The sequence below is a fragment of the Pseudochaenichthys georgianus genome, chromosome 8 (assembly GCF_902827115.2).
Source record: "Pseudochaenichthys georgianus chromosome 8, fPseGeo1.2, whole genome shotgun sequence".
NCBI classification, from domain to species: domain Eukaryota; kingdom Metazoa; phylum Chordata; class Actinopteri; order Perciformes; family Channichthyidae; genus Pseudochaenichthys; species Pseudochaenichthys georgianus.
In genome coordinates, this window is record NC_047510.2 from 11,065,417 (window position 1) to 11,085,293 (window position 19,877).

The 19,877-nt window shown below is 42.2% G+C and overlaps 2 protein-coding genes across 6 annotated transcripts; both read left to right on the top strand.

The window, feature by feature from the left end:
- The first annotated feature begins 3,253 nt into the window (after nt 1–3,253).
- On the top strand, nt 3,254–6,369 carry igfals (insulin-like growth factor binding protein, acid labile subunit). The gene is made up of 2 exons (XM_034089453.2): nt 3,254–3,325; nt 3,435–6,369. Exon 2 carries the CDS (start codon nt 3,440–3,442, stop codon nt 5,171–5,173), a length of 1,734 nt encoding a protein of 577 aa, XP_033945344.1. The 5' UTR covers nt 3,254–3,325; nt 3,435–3,439; the 3' UTR covers nt 5,174–6,369.
- A 628-nt stretch (nt 6,370–6,997) lies between these two features.
- LOC117451447 (dynein axonemal assembly factor 8) lies at nt 6,998–19,523 on the top strand. Of its 5 annotated transcripts, XM_071203977.1 has the most exons (28): nt 6,998–7,162; nt 7,273–7,377; nt 7,657–7,848; nt 8,279–8,375; nt 8,478–8,589; nt 8,660–8,902; nt 8,980–9,195; nt 9,279–9,420; nt 9,492–9,683; nt 11,001–11,135; nt 11,219–11,410; nt 11,598–11,705; nt 11,781–11,925; nt 12,463–12,745; nt 13,042–13,124; nt 13,273–13,427; nt 14,136–14,244; nt 14,353–14,484; nt 14,556–14,720; nt 15,332–15,652; nt 16,434–16,597; nt 16,688–16,799; nt 17,334–17,428; nt 17,523–17,637; nt 18,204–18,409; nt 18,932–19,017; nt 19,112–19,181; nt 19,324–19,523. In XM_071203977.1, the coding sequence occupies exons 1-28, from the start codon at nt 7,076–7,078 to the stop codon at nt 19,390–19,392; spliced, it is 4,131 nt and encodes a 1,376-aa protein (XP_071060078.1). In that variant the 5' UTR covers nt 6,998–7,075; the 3' UTR covers nt 19,393–19,523. The 5 variants fall into 5 exon arrangements, with proteins under 5 accessions (XP_071060078.1, XP_033945644.1, XP_071060077.1 ...); XM_034089753.2 differs by having other exon boundaries at nt 11,598–11,925; XM_071203976.1 differs by having other exon boundaries at nt 11,598–11,925; nt 15,332–15,625.
- The last annotated feature ends 354 nt before the right edge of the window (nt 19,524–19,877 follow it).

The following is a 19,877-nucleotide window of genomic DNA, read 5'->3' on the forward strand; positions in this document are numbered from 1 at the left end:
GATTGTTAGGTCAAGAGTGGGACAATCTTTTCCCGGAAGGAAAAGCAGTTCAGTCTTGTCAAGGTTGAGCTTGAGGTGATGATCAGACATCTACTGAGAGATGTCAGCTAGACAAGCAGAGATGCGTGCGACGACCTGGGTCTCTGAGCGGGCAAAGGACAGAATTAATTGGATGTCGTCAGCGTAGCAGTGGTATGAAAAACCATGCGGGCTAATGACAGATCCGAGCGAGTTTGTGTACAAGGAGAAGAGGAGGGGACCAAGAACAGAGCCCTGAGGGACCCCTGTAGTTAATTGACAAGGGTCGGACTTGGACCCTCTCCAAGTAACCCTGTAGGTGCGGTCTTTGAGGTATGAGGTGAGGAGGGAAAGTGCAGAGCCTGAAACTCCAAGTTCTTGGAGAGTGCGAAGGAGGATCTGATGATTCACCGTGTCGATTGCAGCAGACAGGTCCAAAAGGATGATGACAGAGGAGAGGGAGGCTGCTTTAGCAGTGTGCAGTTCCTCAGTGACAGCAAGGAGGGCAGTTTCTGTGGAGTGACCTGCCTTGAAACCAGACTGGTGCGGATCCAGAAGGTTGTTCTGATGGAGATAGCAGGAGAGTTGTCTAAAGACAGCGCGTTCCAAGTGTTTTAGACAGGAACGGGAGGAGAGACAGGCCTGTAGTTTATAACATCTGACGGGTTGAGAGTGGGTTTCTTTAGGAGAGGGTTTACTCTTGCCTCCTTGAGACTGTTTGGAAAGTGACCAGAAGTTAGAGAAGTGTTGATGAAGTGGGTGAGAAACGGTAGAATATCAGGAACGATAGTCTGAAGGAGGTTTGAAGGGATAGGGTCCAGAGGACAGGTTGTAGGGCGGGCAGAGGTAATGAGGGTGAGAAACCCGCTCCTGCCGCCGTTGTGCCGCCACTGCGTCAGGCCGTTGTGTCCTTGGGCAAGACACTTCACCCGGATTTGCTCCTGTGGGTATTGTCCACAGTACATGTATGATACTAATGTGTACTTGTAAAAGCGCCTCGATGACTTCGAGGCGTGAAGATGGACGGTGTGGCGCAGTGCGTTGTGCAATGTTCTTGGGCAAGACACTTCACCTGAACTTGCTCCTGTGGGTATTGTCCACAGTGGTGACCATTGCATGTATCATATGTGTAATGTGTATTTGTAAAGCGCTTTGAGCATCTGGAAAAGCGCTATAATAAATGTAAGGAATTATTATTATTATTATTATTATTATTATTAGGACTACAGCAAGAGGATCAGCCTCGACTCCGGATCCCGGCGTAGATATAGATACAAAACAAGAAAAAAGATTTGGCTGGGTTAATCGGAAGAAGAGAATACACAGACACAGACAGAGAGGGAAAAGGTCATTGGATAAAAGTTATTCTTGATAACCCTCTAGAAAGATCTCATGAACTTCCCCACTCAATCTATCAAGACCCGAGCAGTTCTATTAGATATAGGATAAGAAACAGAGATAGGGAGCACAACAACCTATCTCTTCATCAGATGCACAACATAAATTAATCTAATGAAAATAATATTCAAATGAATGCTTATGGGATATAGAAAATGGTTGAAAATCACTATGTATGCCACCTTTATTTATTTATATAAATGTGTTCAACATAACTCAATTACAAAATCTAAATGATTTGAAACATTGTGCCAGTTCATCTACTGAGTGTAACCATGCAACTACCAGAGGCAAAGTGGTTGCATCAAGTAACCTCCCTACTTGATATCATTTCACCTACTTATCACTGCGGAAGAGGATTTGATTTGAAGACATTTCAAATCTTTAGATGATGATTTTTCTTTATACTGTAATGATCCGGTGTTGGCAAGTGGATCAATGAAATGCATGTGCAAGCACGCAGTGTTATCTGAATTCAGTTGTCCTTTAGAGCATGACCAGTTCATGGTTGTAACTTAGATACCAAGAAAACGAGTAAACAGAAAGTTAGTCATTATAATCATAGCTGTGATTAGGAAATGGACTTCTGGAACTGACCTCATCCTGTCCTCTCAAATAAGTGAATGAAACTGCCGTTAGAGTATATATCAAGTACTATACATACAGCTGTTGTGACTGTGCCAACAGGTGCTTACTTTTGTATATTATATTCAAATATATCAAGGAGGTAGGCAAGGGGGTGGTTAAATAGCCAATAATATTTAATAACAGATATACAGTACATTCACCAAGTTTGAGGTGAGAAGGGAACTATATCTTCCTACGCCCCCTCAAAAGTACCTGGTTAAAGGTCAAGTATTCACCCTTAGATGCACGAGTGACTGGACCCTACACTCTTCCATAAGTGGGTCAAAAAGGACCCGTATTAGTGTTTTTATGCCATTTTTGTCATTATGGTTAAGAAAAATCACTTGCATAATATTTAGTATTATATTTTGGTTCACACTAGAAATATTTTATATTTAATTTTCACTATTTTACATTTTGAAAAAAAAACGAAATTCCATGGAAAATGCATGCGTGTCATTTTTGACCCACTTATGGAAGCTTGGGGTAGAAATACAAAAACTACAATTTCTTAAAATGTACATTTAAAATTTGAATGGCATGATATCCAAAACATGTTTTTTGAGGAATAGCTGGAATATTAAATGATACAAACTTGTAATTACAAAGATACTCTAAGAAAACCACCTCACCGGGTCAAAAAAGACCCACTTATGCATCTAAGGGTTAAGAATAAAACCTAATGAATTTAGTCAAAGGAATAGTGCACTGGGTTCATCGTATCCCTACCCCACACCTGTAAATCAGTTCAAATCTACAGCAAATGAACTCAGTGACTGGACCCTGACTTTAGTAAACACCAAAGGCCACAGAAACCTTTATTAAGATGACAATACAGTAAGAGTGAGATATCTATAGAGATATTATTATATTATAAGAACATTTAGATTTATGTACATCAAAAGATTAGTTATTAGTTCTTAACTAAGTATGGTTAACACCTTACTTAGGCAATGGAAAGTACATTATTGTCTTTTGACTGTATTATAAACATGAAGGGTATTGATTATCGCAAATAAACTATCAACTGCGATGTTGGTGGTAAAAAAAACGAACTACTTGAATAAACTCTGTACATGAGAAAAACTACTGGAAACATACAAGACAAGTCTAATGGGCAGGGATGGGTTAATGTTACATATTCAGCAGCCCCTCTTTAAAAAAAAAAAGGACTGTGGGGGGTTGGAAGGTTTTCCATTCAGCATACAAGCTATTGCATAAGGTTCAGTCATCCAGTGTTTCACTGCCTGTACACCTTAAATCAAGACCTCTCACATATAGGGTAAGTCAATCCTTATACAGAACCAATATATTCAAATTAGAGTTTTGGGAATTTTGTATTCTGCAGTGAACTGAGTATTTATATTTTGATGTTATCTTTCTATCCACAGCTGATATGCAAACTATTGTGCTGTTGGTGTTGTGGGTATTGGGGACATCACTGGCGTTGCCAGACCCAGACACCGCTGGGGACACAGTGGTTGAAGAGCCTATACCGTGTTCTAAGGGATGCACTTGTCTGCATGATGACTACAGCTTGGCGCTCAACATGTACTGCAGTGCTCGGAACTTCACACAAACCCCGTCTGACATTCCCCTCGCCACTCATTCCCTCTGGCTGGACGGCAACCTGTTCACATCCCTCGGAGCAGCGTCTTTTAAGAATCTTTCTAACCTGGACTTTTTGAATCTGCAGAGTGGAGAGCTGCAGACTCTTGACCCTCAGGCTTTCAAAGGACTTAGGTCGCTGGCGCACGTTCACCTCGAGCGGAATCACCTCCGTGCGTTACCAGGTACGATCTTCCAGAATACCCTCAACCTTGCCTCAATTAGTCTGCATAACAACCAACTGTCTCGTATTGAAGAAAGACTGTTTGCTGGACTCTCACACATGTGGCTTCTCAACCTAGGGGGGAACTCATTAGCAGTTTTACCTGAGACAGCTTTCCAGGACCTGCAAGGTCTACGGGAGCTCATTCTCGCAGGGAACCGACTCGCCTACTTACAGCCACAGCTTTTCACAAATCTTGCCGAGCTTAAAGAATTGGATCTGACTGGAAATCACCTCAAAGTTATCAAGGCCAATGTATTTGTTAAACTCACTAAACTTCAAAAGCTCTACCTAGCCCAGAATCAGATTGTGACGGTGGCCCCCAGAGCCTTTGTAGGCATGAAGTCACTGAGATGGATGGATATCACAGACAACAGACTGACTTCGCTCCATGACGACACTTTCTTGGGCCTGCACAGTCTCCATGTACTGCGGCTTTCCAATAACTCAATCACTGGAATTAGGCCCAGGACTTTCCGGGATCTGCAGTACTTAGAAGAGCTACGCCTCAGCTACAACAAGATCCGAGCCCTGGGGGAAAGGATCTTTGAAGGGCTGGGTCATCTGGAGGTCCTAGAGCTAGAGTACAACCAAGTGCAGGAGGCACAAGTGGGTAGTTTCACAGGGCTCTCTCATGTGGCTGTCATCAACCTTTCTGGAAGCTGCTTCCAAAGTCTACCCGACCAAATGTTCAAAGGTCTGTCTAAGCTTCATAGTCTTCATCTGGACAGAGGTTGCCTAGCAAGGGTCACAGGGCAAGCTTTCACTGGACTGTCTGGTTTACGGAGGCTTTTCTTGCAGCATAATAACATCTCTGTTGTGGAACACCAGAGCTTTGTGGACCTGGTGGGCCTATTGGGGCTGGACTTGAGTTTTAACAAATTGGACGCTTTCACATCCCGTACATTCTCCGGCCTAAGGAATTTGGAGTTCTTGCTGATATCCAACAATGAATGTCGACAGTTTCTGCAAAATGGCACAAAGCAGATACTCCCAAAGCTGCGCTATCTGGACCTGAGAGCTAATAGCTTGACAAGTATAGTCCCTGATTTTCCAGAAAATATGGAAAAACTTCTGGTTTCCGGAAACCAGTGGAAATGTGACTGCAGTGCCCTCCCACTGAGAAATTACAGCTTACAGAGTCCGTTGGTGATACCTCGGCAAGTGGAGACCCACGCAGAGGGAGAAGAGCCTGACTCAACTATCACCATATACAACAACATAACATGCATTGGTCCACCACGTCTAGCTGGTCAGGACCTGCGGGATATTGACATTGAACTCTTCCAAGGTTGCTAGACAAACATGCACAGATTGGATTTGAGAATTGTTTAATGTTCTGTAATATATATAACAATGCTCATAACATTTCTGATATCAAAATGTAATGTCAACGCTAATGCATGATTCAGGTTTTTGTTTACCATTGACTATTAACAGATATATGGTAGCCTTCAGGGGTGTCAAACTCAAATACACAGTGGGCCAAAATAAAAAAAACGGTACTAGTCGAGGGCCGGACTGGTTCAATGTTTATTGCAAAACTTATTGAAATGAACTTATTGCACATATTAAACCTGGAACTAACAAAGCTTAAATGATTGCCTATAATCAGTTGCATTCATTTCTTATGGCTCTATCTGCAGCTTTTCCAGAGTAATTTCTTATGATTATATTTTTCCACAGGCCAACAACAGCTTCAAAAAAACAATTTCCCTCAAAGAAAAGACCAAACATGCCCTGTTGTCTCAAGAAAAAAAGTGCAGAAGGAAACATCCATGTAAACTCAGTGTGCTGCTCTGTGATGCTAGCTCAAGCAGATACTTGGCATCTCATCTTGGGTGCAAGTTTATCAATGTTTGGGCTCAGGCTCTGAGCTGAGGAGACCCTCAGGATTGAGTGAAGGTGTGGGTGCAATATACCGGCGGGCCAGATCTAATAGTAATTACAAATTATCCCGCGGGCCAAAATTAAATCCACCAAGGGCCTGATTTGGCCCCCGGGCCTTGAGTTTGACACATGTGCTTTAGAGAAAATGGTTGAAAATATTTATCAGGTGCTATTCATTTTTTTAAATGAAAAGAAAATACAAATATGTCTTCATTAATGGTGAATGTGTTATTCTATGTAAAATACTTGTACAATTTCACCTACAGAAAGGAAGATTGGAATTGCACTCAATGTTAATCAAAATAGGTGGATGTATTTTTCAAATATTTAAATATCACTTGAACCCACTTCTTCGTGTTTCTCATGAGTATTTTGAGACATTAACCATCGGGATAACAGGTCAAAACAAATGTAAGCCTGATTTGAAAACATAGGTACATTTACATAAAACTAAGAACACCACAACTGCATTTTAAGTTTACCCATTAAGATAAAAACAATTAGCAAAGATGTCAGACAGTAATATCTGTAGGCTCCAGCTTTAAATATCAATAACTGTGTATTACTTAGTGTAGTAAATAAACATGTTTTGTCACTTTAAAAATAAATACACTATTGGAAAACTTGCCTGAAAGTGCAATACATATTTTTAAACTTGTGTATTCGTGTACATTTGTGTATTTGAAAATGCTTAATTTAAAATTCATCAGGGGACGGATTAGCTAAACCACAGAACCCAACTACAACAACACTGATACACAGCACAATGTCAGTCATACAAACAAATTAAAATGGTAAAGTTTCACAGGGAAAAATATAGATATCACTATGACCTGAAAGCATGCATCTGAATATGAACAGAATATGTGTAGACTTACCTTTCAGTCTAACAACTGGCTAGTCCTGGTCGATGCAGCACTTGCATTAGATAGCACAGTAGTTAGTTAGCTAGCTAGCTAGCTAATGAGCTAGCTTGCCAGGTGCGCGAATTATTTCAGTACAACACAACAATTGCATTTTACAAGCCAGAATGCTAGCATGTGTGTACACTGCATTTACTGATATAGAATACAACGTTGCACTACGCAGAATACTGTGCACAACATTCACCCAACATTTCTATCTATCTATCTAAGTGGGTTAATTACGACATTTCTGACAGCACGTGAAGGCAACATTGTTGTCAGATCACACGTGCACAGGGAAGTTTTCCGTTGCCGTGGTGACCAAAGACCCTGAAACAATCAATGCGGAACATAAACGGAACCTTCGCGGTTACACTGAAGTTGTTATATCTATTTACCGCTTGTTATGGACTTAAATAATTCGTCCTGTTGGGATTCGATTCGGGAGAAGGTGAAACAACATATACCAACCATCGACTTCGATTCTTCGCCAGTATGTATTTGTATTTCCCTCCTGAATTGTGTATGCTTGCTAACTGACAAAAGCTACATACAATGGCAAATAACATCCACATGATAACCTGGTACTTCTTAACATTACAGTCCGAAAATGAAGAAGTCGTCACTGTATTTCAGAGACCAGCTGGTCTTTCCCTGGAAGTCCCGAAAGGCTTTGACCTATTTTCAATGGGCGATGATGAATCAGAGGTGAGTTGGTTATCATTTGATTTCAACTGTGTTAATGGTACTCAGGACCCCGAAACAAACTTGACTAGCAATCACTGGCATGTGTGTGTGTGTGTGTGTGTGTGTGTGTGTGTGTGTGTGTGTGTGTGTGTGTGTGTGTGTGTGTGTGTGTGTGTGTGTGTGTGTGTGTGTGTGTGTGTGTGTGTGTGTGTGTGTGTGTGTGTGTGTGTGTGTGTGTGTGTGTGTGTGTGTGTGTGTGTGTGTGTGTGTGTGTGTGTGTGTGTGTTTTTCCTCAATCAGAAGCTGATGAAACCATGCTGGTCAGAAAACAGAGTGAAGTATGATGATGATGATGATGATGATGATGATGATGATGATGATGATGATGATGATGATGATGATGATGATGATGATGATGATGATGATGATGATACAGCACAAGGAGCTGCTGCCCCTCAGTGGGGAACACAACACTCTGATGTTGATGTCCAGGTGGGTTTTATTGAACTAAAGCCACTATTTACACAAGTGTATCATAATATGTAACTGTACTTATACCACCACATCTTAGAGAGAAATATTCTACTTTCTACTCAAGGAGGAAGTGTTCCTTTTTGTGTTGAAAAAGTTATCTTGTTTTTTAGGCTAAATTAACTATTTAAAACCCCTCAAATTTCAATAAAAAATGACCTTCCATCAGCTGGAAAACACATTCTAAAGCCGAAAACAGGATGTGTTTGAGAGCATATAAAAAAAAATACTTTTAAAGATACTTGGAAAACAACAAAGCTAAAAAACCTATGAGGATCTAATCGACATAATACCTAGAAATATCATGGGTATGATGTGCTGCATAATGACTACTTTTACTTTAAAACACTTTTTAAAACAAATCCTGGTTTTGTTGCACAACAAAATTCAGAGGCTTGATCAGTGGGACTTGGATGAAGTCCTCCGAAATCTAAAAAAGGATGGTTTGCCTCTGCGACAACGTGTGTCAGCTGAACCTTCACAAGCAGGTTAGTCATTTGTATCGCCCTGTAGCTATAGGATGATTATGGGGATATATATGATGGATTTACTATCACATATAATAGATTCAACACCTTTTTTGTACATAGATGGTGAAAAAAACAAGTCCCAGCAGAATATAATGGAGAGACTAGTTGCTTTCTGTGGCAGCCAATCAACTGAGTCCATGTCTGGGCCTTTAAAAGGCCTAAACCACATTAGGTAAGTCATATTGAGGTTTTGTGATCAGAACTTGTAAGATTAAGATAACAATAACACTTGTTTCATGCAGACAGAATAATGTGAACAACACATCAGTGGAGAGGATTGAAGCCGAGCTGCAGCTGATCCACAAGGAATGCCCAACGGTTTATATTGACCTGCGTTGCGGCGATACTTCAACAAAACAACAGAGAACATCCCCGAATGTTTCATCAGAGCCCAAGTCACCAGCCAAACTCAGCACCCACCAGACAACAACATCTATAAACAAACCCAATCTTAATGTGCATGCTGGATCACAGACAGGAAATAGGTAAATATAACCACATTATAAACATTTGCCATGCTTCAGTTTAGCACATTTTGTTTCAGTTTGTGTCATTTCTCCAGCAGGGAAGTCACTGGCAAGAGTCTGCTGCTCCACAAAATCAGGGAGATGAGGAGAAATGAGAATGCATGTTCAGTGCCAGGGAATGAAGCAGGCGACATGAGAGAGAACATACCCCATGCCAAAAAGTCATCACATGTACAGTTTGACAGAAACCTTCAAATGGAAAGCCCCAAAACAACTCAGCAAAGTACAATCAAAGAAACAAATCATCGGCGGTATGCGTTTCTTCTTTTTAAATTCAACACTTTATTGAGAAAAAAACGACTATTTTAACCATGAAATTACTGATTTGTTATAGGGACCAAACGAGACAGCAAGTTAGGAAACAATTACAACATGAACAACGGAAGATTCTTAAGCAGCTGGAGAAACATCGCCCAACCAAATCTGTCAATCAGAAGCAGCCAGCTGCTGAAAGGACGGACGTTCTGTATGATTTCGTAAGTGCCACAAACAAAACTAACTTGAACTTATAAAAATGGCCTTCATTAATTTTCACTTTTATTTTTAGGAGGCATCTCATCTACAAACAATCTGTACACTGTCAGCAGATATTGAAAGCAAGGGGTGTATGCTGCTGATTGTCGACCTATCAACTCCCGGTACAGTCGGAGCAAGGGCTCACGGGAGGAACAAACATCGAAATCCAGCTCCGTCCAAACCAGACGTCTACAACATTTTAGTGGCTTGGTTTCTGTCCTTGGTGAGTGAGCAGTTCTCCTAATGTGTGCACAGTATCTGTTATCGCCACAATATCTTATGGCGCATTTCCACCACAGGGCCTCGATCGGCCTTGTTAGGACTGGCTCACTTTATGGCGCATTCTTTCACACACAGTGACGCCACGAGCTACCCACAATGCAACGCGCGCCATATATATATATATAAATACGACATTTTCCTGGAGGTGCTAATATCCTCGAGGTGCTAATATAAACAGCTAGCTAACGTAGCCAGGCAGAGCGCACTAGGTTTTTTTTCTGAATTAACGACCGAAGAAATCGCTGCATGTCTTCGGATTACATCTCTGGACTTGAGGGGTGTGTTTTAGGTCGTAAACTAGAGCTGTGTGGGTTGTCGGATTGCCCTTACAGACTGCCTGCAGATGTATGGAAAAACGACCCTGAAAGTGGCCTTCGTCGATTTTGGCTGCATCTAATTTCTGGAAACACCAGGTGAATACCCCACTTGTCACAATAATATTATCATGCCATTGCATATATGTGGTATTTTAGAGTTGACTAGATATTGATTAAGGCAATAGACTATGATATTCTGCTTGCACCTCGCGTGAAATGGCGGATACCGGAAGTACGGTGTCGCACTCGGCCCAATACCCGTATGTGTGTGTGAAAGAATTTCCATTACAGTTTAGGAACTGGGGTAGTAACTATAGTAACGCAGTGTAGGCGGAGCTGTGACGTCATCTTCAATGTGAAACACAAAACCAACATCAGCCGTTAGCGGTTAGCACTCAGAGCTCACAGCTCCTTATATCTGTTCAGAAACTAGACAAAAGTTAAACAAGTACAAACCACATTTTACGTCTGTATAGGCCGTTGTTGTGAGTGTGGACGGTCAGAGCATACACTGCGTTAGCTTAGCCGATCTCCATTTAGAAAACACGCATTTTAAAAGGGTTTTTCGCCTGCCGTCTGTCTGCAGACTTGTCAAAGCGTTAATTCATGGTTTTTACTAACCGGTATCAGTATGTTGTTACTTCGGCATCATTTTGAAACGGGTATTACAATTAAATCACGCTAAAATATGTTCATCTTGTTGTAGTTGTAGCCCCCTTGCCAGCGATTCTCTCTCTAGTTTAGCATACTCAGCCCGACTCAGCCCGACTCAGCCCGGAAAGAACCTCGATTTTATGGGGCCAGAAAAACTGTGAAAAAGTACCCGCTAGCCGGAACTACGCCTAGTAGAAATGCAACCAAAACAGGCCCTCGGCACGCTTAAAGCGAGCTCCGCGCTGTAGTGGAAATGTGCCATAAAGAGTCACTTGTGTGTGTGTTAGGCTGGCCCACAACATGATGAAGAGGAGGGTAGTGCAGAGGTCCCATTCTGGGTTGCAGGCCTTCAGCAGCTGTGGACAGAGGATGGACTGGCTCTGCACGTTTTAGCCGTGGCTCGGCAAACGTACACCCCGAGGGTGGGTAGACAAACAAAAGCGTTACATCTGTACGCTTTACAATGTCCGTGCTGATGCTCTTCGTCACTTTGTTTGCTTGGCAGAAAAGGGACCGAGACATCCACACACGGTTCTATAGCCATGTGTGCCGGTTCCTCTCTGAGACTTTGCTCACTCAGATCGCCCACTGGCTTCCTCAGCTGAAAAACGTGCTGGACCAACAAACCTACGCCTCACCCATCGATCTGCCCTGCTCCTGTTTGAACGGTTTCATCTCCACCACCACAGACAGAACGGTAATTGGCTTCAGAAAGTGGGACTCAAAAGAACAAATCACGAACAGCTCACTTTGACAGTACATTCATTTGGGTATGCGGAGTCAAGGAGCCTACAACTCAAGTACGAGCATAAGTCCCCTTTAACATCATTTGTAAAGCACTGATTTTGCATTGTGATTCTGTTTCCTGTTGTCTTGTATTTCAGGTTATAGTTCGGACATTTAGCCTCAGCCCAGGGTTTTACTGGCAGACTCTGGAGACTCAGGAGCGTGTGTGTAAGAGGAGGGAGAGCGCACAGGAGCTGCACACTGAGGTGAGTATGAAGTGCGGGGTCAGAGGCAAAGTAACGCTGGAGTCACTGAATATTCCGCTTTTATTTTTGCTGCAGGTTTCAGTCGCTCTGGGGCGCCGAGCTTTCTTCCTAGATCCCCTCATGACACACTACACCCTCCAGCTTATCCTCCACTCAGGGCTGGATGTGTGTGGTCTGAGGCTCCTCTATCCACCACAGCAGCTCCTGGGTGGCAGAGAGGGTAGGCATAACTACAAGCATCTGCTGATCAAATACAATCAAAATGCTGCTCCAAAAACAAGTTAAACAATAAGTGAAAATGTGCTTGGTAAGATTTCTTGAAATAAGAAGGGTCTTGTAATTAGCCGGGAGAACTTACTTAGAACTTTATTTGACCAGAATCAGGAAATGTTGTGTTGTGTTTTCTGGTGTTAGCTGGTGATTTTCTAATAAATATGTAAAATAATATGTGTTTCATCTGCGATACAACTCAAAATAAGATGATTTGACTTAACAAAATGATGCGTTGTCTACAAACAAGACCCTATATCTCACTGCAGTGTTACTTCTGAAGGTATGATGTCTTCCTCAGGTGTAGGCATCTTCTGACTAGATATAAGACACATACACTTGGCAAGAGTTTGAGTTTTTATAGTGCAATAACTTTCCTTCTGGCTCATTGCTGGTTGTCCTGGATCCAACTGTGGCCTCGGCCTTTTCAGTGTCTTTTGAGTTAAAGTAGTCATTACCCCCCCCCCCCCCCCCCTCTGATTCACAGATGCTGCAGCAGGTATCCAGAGAACAGACGAGTTCTGCCAGCCTGTTCTTGCCCTTGCTGTCCGCGGCCTTCATGCCCACAAAGTGTTGGCAGGTGTAACTAGTTCCTTAGATCCTCTGCTGCTCAGAAATACAGATCGAGACCCTCCCCACTGCAGAGGTCCGGAGTCTGCCCTCTTCTACCCCCCTCCAAAGGCGAGTGGGGTCCACAGGGAGCTGTGCTTCTGGTTTTCAGGAAGAATTCCAGGAGGAAGTGCTCCGAATCACAACCGGCCTCTAACTAGGTTTGTTGTCAAGACATTATAAAAAGTACAACAACAACATGTTTTCTTTAATTATATATTTGGTGGTGTGAATTGAAAAAAACAGGGTTAAAAAACTTTTCAAACGTCAAAGGAAATATAAAAAGCTGACACCCTATAGTGACTTTCGCAGGCAGGCGTTAACAACTATAACATTCTATAACCAGAATCTTATCAGGCCTAAAGAGTGATTCTAAGGACATAACAAAGCACATGACCTTCATGACCTGCTTTTTATTTGAACAGACTCATTTTCAGGCGCCTTGTTTTGTTTGTAGAGTGGATCCATCAAAAGGCAGAACCGAAGACACCCTGTTCAATTCAAGCAGTTCCCCGTCCTTACTGTGTGCGACAACAAAGGGTACAGTAACTCGCCATGGAGCCCGATCGCTAGGACAACGCTCGAAAACTGGCTTCTGTCCAAATTTCAATTCCATCTTTACTTGTGTTTGTAAGGATGAACGATGTTTACTTGAGTGGGCTTGCTAACCCTTCCCCCCCCCCTCCAGCTGACCTTCTCCTGGTGGCCTCTCCAGCCGTGCCTCCATGTTGCTTCGCCCAGCTGCTGGCTGTGTGTGAGCTCAGAGGCTTCAGACTGTTGGGGGTGCAGAGGCTGCAGCTGCAGAGCAGTGGAGCGGCAGCCCTGGGTCTCTCCAGCCTGCAGGTCGAATTAGATACATTCAGACTTTGAGGAAAACTGTGTGTTTAATATAAAGATACAATATTATTATTACCAAAGCTAATCATTAAGACATGTATTTTATATTGTACACAACTGCTATAGTTGTAATATTTACTGGAGACACTTACAGATATTAAAGGGGCCCTATTGTGCTTTTTGGGGCTTTCCCTTCCTGTAGTGTGTCATATGTTTCAGTGCATGTAAATGGTCTGCTAAGGCTAACATCCAGGTTTCCTCCAGAGGGAGTTTCTCTCCCACCCCTGCCTAAAACTCCTCCATTGTAGTCCTTTGTTTACTTCCATAACATAGTGACATTATGTAACACTCTTGCTTCATCCGCTGGCTCTCTAACACATTGTACGTGATTATTAACCAGTCATCAAAGAGCTGGCCAGCTAGCCAATCAGAGCAGACTGGGCTCACGTTTCAAATAGGGTGAAAAGAGGAACTTTGTGAACATTAAATCATGTAAACATGTCGCAGTAGAGACACAACAAACAATGATGGAACCTGAAAGTCAGCATAATAGGGCCCCGTTAAAAGGAGAATGTATTTGGCTAGACGTTGGAGCTGCTGATGGAACAAGTGTTGTCTTTGAGGCTAATGCACCTCAACGTGGGCCAAGTCACGGCTGGTGAGGTCTGAGGAAACAACTACTCTTTTTAATCACAATCTGTGTGTTTTATCTAGGCACCTGTGTTCTGCAGTCCTCGTCCTCTGACCCTGGATCAGGATCACTGTCTGCTGTTGTTACTGAGGAAAGAAAATGCAGCGCACCACAGTGTCAGTCTGCCAGCGGGTCCGTACACCATCTCAAATGATATCTACAGCGTAGTTAATCTGCATTAGTCATATTAAAAGTTACTTTTTCAATTGAACAATAGAACAAGTTGCTTTTTCGTTTCAGCCCTAATGAGAGAACTCAAGGCACAAAGGCTTCTGGGTAGCATCCACTCTGGACCTGATGGTGTTCACACAGTAGAACCAAGCTCCTGGTTCCACACTGTGCCTTACAGCAGTCACCAGCACCACGTCTTTGGTGAGCCACGTGTGTTCAAAGTCCAGACGAAGTACACTATCCTCTGTTTCTAATGTTCTTTTCCCTCTTAGTCAGGTGTATGTGGGCGGTGCCAGACCCTTGCACTGTGATCCTGTCCCATCAGAGGCGCCCACCCGACCCTGAGGTGGCCCAGGTGGTGGTTTTGACCTTGAGTGGGAAGGACATGAGCCGAGGTCTGAGCCTCCTACACAGAGCGCTGACAGGAGGGCCAGACGGTGGGTTTGAGGACAGACTGTTCTACATGGCCCTGGAGGTGGCACTAAACAAACCAAGTGCACTATTAAACACACACCGCGGTCTGCACGGTTTAACAAACAAACAGATTAGCAAGTGTGCGGGGGAAGGGTTTCATCAGAATTCTTTTAAAGCGTTAATATGTAACTATTCCACATTAAGATGTCTTAAAATTACTAGACCGATGTTGTATATCGTGTTACATTGTTTACCTACGTTTTTTCATCATTTTCAAGTTCAAATGATTCTTGATGATTGATGCCTTTCGTTCTCTGTAGTTGTGCAGCATGGTGGTTATCTGCTCGAAGCCGCCATAAATTAACCTTTTATTCGGTTTTAAGAACCAGTTTTAAACTACATTTCTTCGATCTTGGTATTTTTTAACTATACATTTTTTACAAAATCATGGATTTTAGTCATTGGACATCTAGATGTGAAGTAATCAGAGAAACATAGTTCACAAAGTCCCCCGTGTTCTGTCGTTGGTTTGATTGAGAGACCTCTAATGGAAGAACTACACATAGCGTGCCGTTATCTTACCGCACATCTGTATTTTTCAAAACGTGCAATGTTTTTTAAATTGATATTCAAGGTGAAAAAGGATTGGATCTGCTCGCTCTGAAGTGGCTGCCTGCGCTGACCCGGCTGCAGGCTCAGGAGCTGAGTCCGTACGAGGTGGGAGAGAAGCTCTATAACGACAGCCTGCACTCTCTGATGGCCCCCCCCGCCCTCCTGTGTGCTCTCAGACGGGTGGATGCTTTTGCTTCTCTGAGAAACCTTCTACCCAACGATTACCCCGGTAACCTCAGCATCCTGATGTCCCCCACACAGGAAGTGGCGTTCAGACAAACCTCCCTCTTCTTCTTCCAGAACGAGATGATTGCTGGTAGGTCAGAAACGGGTTTATCACCAGGTAGGTCGACACGTACGAGGAATTTGACTTGGTGTCGTTGTCGTTAAAATAAAAAATAAAAATGTAAAAAAAAAACAGATCCAGAACTGTTTTAAGAACTCTATGATAACATTAAAAAATAAGATAAAATATAGTCAAATAAAAAATATAATAAAGTTCAGTGCTGTAGAAACAAACATTAGCATCCACAGCTTAGTCTCTTGAGGGATGATCTGGTTTGACGTTACTGAGGCCGAACATGAAGGACAGTGCTCTTTACGTACTTCTGTCTTCTCTTGTGTTTAAAGCAAAAACAACCCGATCTTAAAATCAAATGTAATTCTTATTACTGCAAGCATGTTGAGCCTGTTGAGATATTATGTTGATAATATTATGTAGTGATAGCTTAATGTAGATTTCTAAAAACTACGGAACACAGGAAATAAGTGACATTTATTTGTTGTAATTTGCTAGTGGACAAAAGCGTTCCTAAATGTGACTTAAAAACCTCAGATGGTGTCTGATTTTTAACATTTTTCAACTTTAATCTTGGAAACTGACACTTTTTCCTCTGGCTCCATTTTGTTTTTTACCTTAAATAGTCCTAGTACACCGGCTCACAAGTGACATATAAATCTGAGGACCAGTATATGTTGTGCAGCCCAGGCTTGTGTATAATACTGGAGAACTGTATTATTATATTTATACAAGGTCTAACTCTTTTGGGCACATAGTTGTGTTTAAGACTGTATTAAAGCGGCATGTCTTGAATATCATTTTGAACGTTCCCTCTCCTGTTCAGAGCCTCAGACGCTGCTCACCGTGTGCCTGCTCAAGCCAACAGTCTGGAGCCAAAGTGTGGCTCAAACCGTGCACACCCTCCAGCTGAGGGGCCTCTCTCTGGTGGGCCTGCGCGTCCTGACCCTGGACAAACACACGGCCTCCTCACTGCTGCCTGCAGAGGATGTAACTAAGAAGTATTATCTGCCCGACAAATACACTGTGCTACTATCAACATTCCTCAGCCTTGATATTTGTGTCAATTGTTTTGTGCAGGACCCTGATGTGGAGTACTTGTGCTCTGGCCCCTCATTGGCTCTCTGCCTGCAGGGGGAGGGGGCCGTGACGAAGCTGCTGGACGTGGCTCATTCAAACACTGGCATCTATGGTACGTCCCTGTTCTGAATACTGTTATATTTCTATATACGTGCATTGTTATTATGTTCTATACAAATAAGGGTTCGCAAAATACAGTATATTTGGACTGATACATTATAGACTTACATTTAGTAAAGTGATATTATTATGTACAATTCAGATAGAATACAGTTTATGATTTTTTGTTGGAAACAATCAGTCATCATATCAGTGTTGGCCATTCGAACCAGGAAATGAAAGGTTGCGGGTATTGGCTAAAAAAAGAAATAATATTGTGCATCCATATAAACCTGCATTGCCGTTCTTTAAGTGTTTGTAAAGCCAATATTTGGGGCACCGGTTCGAATCCCAACTTGACCGCCACTGCAGTCAACATGCCGTTGGGTCCTTGGGCAATTAGGACACTTCACCCTAATTTGCTCCTGTGCGGATTGTCCACAGTATTCATTGATACATGTCTAATATATGTCATATGTAATGTAAAGCACTAAAATACATTTAACAAATTATTATTATTATTATTATTAATTATGAACTATTTTAGGATCGCCATCACATCAGAAAGCGATGCAGGATGTGAGGAGGCTCTTTCCAGAGGGGCTGTGCTGTTCTGAGAGCAGCACGATGAGACAGGAGCAGGTAGCAAGTCACACACTGGACTGGACTCCTCTGTCCTGAGGGGCCCTTTCTACAGATCAAAGACATTCAGTTTGTGCTCCGTTTCTCCTCTCAGATACTCAGCCTGCGCTCAGACCCTTCAGCCTCTTTGGAGCGGGGGCAGAGCGGCACTCGGGCCTCTGTGGACCAGGGGGGGGGGGCACCTTCCATGGCAGCGGGACATAATGGAGGTGTGGACTAAAGGTCTTGTTTTATTTTTAATATCAGACTAAATGCCAGAGATGGCAAAAGTACACACATCCTTTACTCAAGTAGACGTACAGATACTCGTGTTTAAATACTCTGGTAAAGGTAGAAGTACTGACTGAACTTCTTTACTCAAGTAAGTAAAGAAGTATGGGCTTCGAAATGTACTTAAGTAAAAAGTACCCATAAATGTAAGAAGTAGAAAGTACAGGTATTTGTGAAGTAAAAGTAAAAAGTCGTCAGAAAAACAAGTAGTGGAGTAAAGTACTGATACCAGACAGATATACTACAGAAGCACAGTAACAAAGTATTTGTACTCCGCTACTTCCCACCTCTGCTAAATGCATTGATAACTTTAGTTGTTGCATTGGCGGTGCAGGATCTCTTAGCATTACATTCACACTTTAAAGTCAAATCATCAAATGTTAGGGAGCTCAATCATTTATTAAAGGTCAATAAAATCATTGATTGAGACTGAATACGACTCTCTTCCAGGTGGCCTTGTTAGTCATGGACAAAACAAATGTTGTCTCTTGTTTGTTGGTGCCAGGTCTACAAGGCTCCGCCTGGCAGACGACCTGTCTGCTGATAGCGGTAACCGCCCCCCCTCTCGGCGGGGCTCCCCCCCACCTGGAGCTGCTGGAGCGGCTGCTGGGGGGGGGGTGCCATCTGGTGGCCGGGAGGATGAGCCTGCTGGACCCTGAGCAGAGGAGACACATCGCTGAGACGCTGATGTCCTCCAGAGGAGAGGAAGGGGTGAGAAGACCATCATTAAACCGACTTCCTTTAGAGCTGTCTCACAGTGATGGAGTTTAGACATTTACTCAAGTACTGTGGTTAAGTACCATCCTGAAGAACTCAATTTACTTAAGTATTGTAATATATGCTACTTTCTCTACTATACTTTGGATAGGAACATTGTGCTTTTTACTTCGCTATATATTTGATATCTTTGTTTGTTATTACTTTGGATTCAGATTATTAATGCAAAATGTAAAAATAATGATGCATTAGTAGAGCTTACATCTAACCAGCAGTACGAGTCATAAACACATTAACGCATCACTCTATAATCACATAATTCAGTAATATTATATATACATATGACCGATGGGCCATTCAGCATTTATACTTTTGCTTCAGCACTTTTTTAAATGTCTTTAATTTGAGTAAGATTTGGAAATTAGGACTCTCACATGTGACTCTTTCTTAACTTACGAAGTGTACTGAACCAGTGCTTTGTTTGTGCTGATCCCCTTGTCTCCGGTCTCTGCTTAGTGGTCCCATCTTCCCGCGGCACCCTGTCTCATCGTAGCTCTGCAAGGGAAAGCTGTTGTGACCAGCTTTAACTCAATCCTTGAAAGGTATTAAAAAAAGCACAATTAAAATCTATTGTGTGTGCATGTAAAATATTTATAAATATTCATGCGTTTAATATTACTTTCATTGTGACATTAGTATTTACAAGGAGAGGACAGACCTGGAACAAGTGGGGGACATGATGCTCTACCCAGAGACTCAGGAAGAGGTACTTTATTGACTTACTCTTAATGAATGACCGCTAACAGGTTGTAGCGGCATCATGTAAACCCCCCAGCTGGTGAGGTGTGTTGTGCTGTCATGGTGTTATTATGGTATGTCACCTTAACAGGAATATGTTTCTCCTCCAGGCCGAGCAGCTGATGGGCTTTCTATTTGAAGACTTGTCCACAGAGAAGTGCCAAACAAATGGGCCATAAAATATAAAAGTATGCAAATGTATTAGTCAGCCTTTTTATATATGTTACGAAATATGTAATTTAAAATGCAAAAGATTCAGAACATATCCACGTGTTTCCAAGTTGCTGTTCTGAATAAAGTGTTATCCCTGTTTTCAGATTCAGTATTTCCAAAATTGTGTTTGAGACAAAAAGTATTCACACATTTCAGATGAAAAATTATTTTAATTTTCAAGATGATAAAAATAATTGTGATAACTCTGTAAACCATTGCATAACTGTAGTGTACCAATTCAACAAGTGTTAACAAACTAGTGATACACTACAGAAAATATGCTGTACACAATCCTCAATGTAGAAAAGAACTAGTTTACTAAGACTTGCACCTATTTCTGTGTTCACAAAACATATCAATATACCAAGAGAATCATTTCTAAGACTATCAGTAGAGAGTTTCCTACATATCCATACAGCTGGTCACAAAATAAGGGACATTGATTATTCTA

Bases quoted from the DNA above. Each gene is read 5' to 3' on its own strand.
- LOC117451447 (XM_034089753.2), top strand. From the start codon at position 7,076: ATGGACTTAAATAATTCGTCCTGTTGGGATTCGATTCGGGAGAAGGTG. The intron at 8,903-8,979 runs GTAAATATAACC...TCATTTCTCCAG, and splicing joins GGATCACAGACAGGAAATAG to CAGGGAAGTCACTGGCAAGA. The intron at 17,638-18,203 runs GTGTGGACTAAA...TGTTGGTGCCAG, and splicing joins GGCAGCGGGACATAATGGAG to GTCTACAAGGCTCCGCCTGG.
- igfals (XM_034089453.2), top strand. From the start codon at position 3,440: ATGCAAACTATTGTGCTGTTGGTGTTGTGGGTATTGGGGACATCACTG.